The sequence below is a fragment of the Galeopterus variegatus genome, unplaced genomic scaffold, assembly GCF_000696425.1.
Source record: "Galeopterus variegatus unplaced genomic scaffold, G_variegatus-3.0.2 Scaffold48768, whole genome shotgun sequence".
Lineage (NCBI taxonomy): Eukaryota > Metazoa > Chordata > Mammalia > Dermoptera > Cynocephalidae > Galeopterus > Galeopterus variegatus.
The window spans coordinates 1-868 of NW_007774879.1; the positions used below are offsets into that span (position 1 = coordinate 1).

General features: G+C 53.9%; 1 protein-coding gene across 1 annotated transcript in view; it reads right to left on the reverse strand.

Annotated features, from left to right (window-relative positions):
- Positions 1–27: 27 nt before the first annotated feature.
- Positions 28–868, reverse strand: part of LOC103584278 (tetraspanin-18) — a gene marked incomplete at its 3' end in the record, with an annotated part of 3,188 nt that continues 2,347 nt past the window's right edge. Inside the window, exon 2 of the mRNA XM_008565343.1 lies at positions 28–222. Coding sequence (XP_008563565.1) covers positions 28–222 — 195 coding nt within the window. The remainder of the gene's footprint in view (positions 223–868) is intronic.

Here is an 868-nt window from a genome sequence, read left to right on the forward strand (position 1 = left end):
GGGCGGGGTGGGGGGCGGGGTACTCACAAACAGCAGCAGACACTTATTCTCGCGGACGGCCCCGCAGCAGCCCAGGAAGCCGAGCAGAAAAAGCAGGCCCCCCATGGCCAGGAGGATGTAGGCGCCTGTGATGAGTAGCGGGTTGGCTGCCACGATCTCCCGGAAGCCAGTGGGGTCCACCATGACCCAGATGCCGACACCCAGCAGGCAGGCCCCACCCAGCTGTTCGCAGGCCAGCGGAGGCAGGGAGGAAAAGAAACAGGCAGACATGGAGGTTAGACACTCCTTACACACCGTTCCCCTGGGTGAGGCCTCAGGCACAGAGGCTGGAGCTTGGTGAGCTGGGCAGGAGTCCCATTTGTAGCAATTCCAATGGCCCAGCCATGCTTTTAATTGCTTAGGATCTTTCTAGTTACCCTGACCTTAAGTGCAGCATGCATCCTCTAAATCCGATTTCTGACCCATGCCCCACCTCAGGTTGCTGTGGACCGTGTCATGCAGTTTATTTGCCACTTTTACATTCTCCTTAAATGTCAGAGCTGCAGGATTATGAGGTATAGTCCAATCCTTTAATTCCACACTAAGACCCAGAGGGGGACAATGACTTGCTGAAAGTCACATGACAGGTTCATGGCAGAGTCAGGGCTTCATACCAGGCCTCCCTGACTTCAGCCCCAAGGACACAAAACAAAAGTCCATGAACATGTGCTGAGACCTATGCTGTGTCTGCACTATCCATACCAGGGACTGGGAAAACAGAGACAAAAGTCATTGTCGTGGTCCTCAGTGGGAGTTCCCAGTGAGGTCCCAACATAAGAGTAGTCTTCCCACTCTCAAGTCTGTGGCTTGAAAGCCTTCTTATTTATGT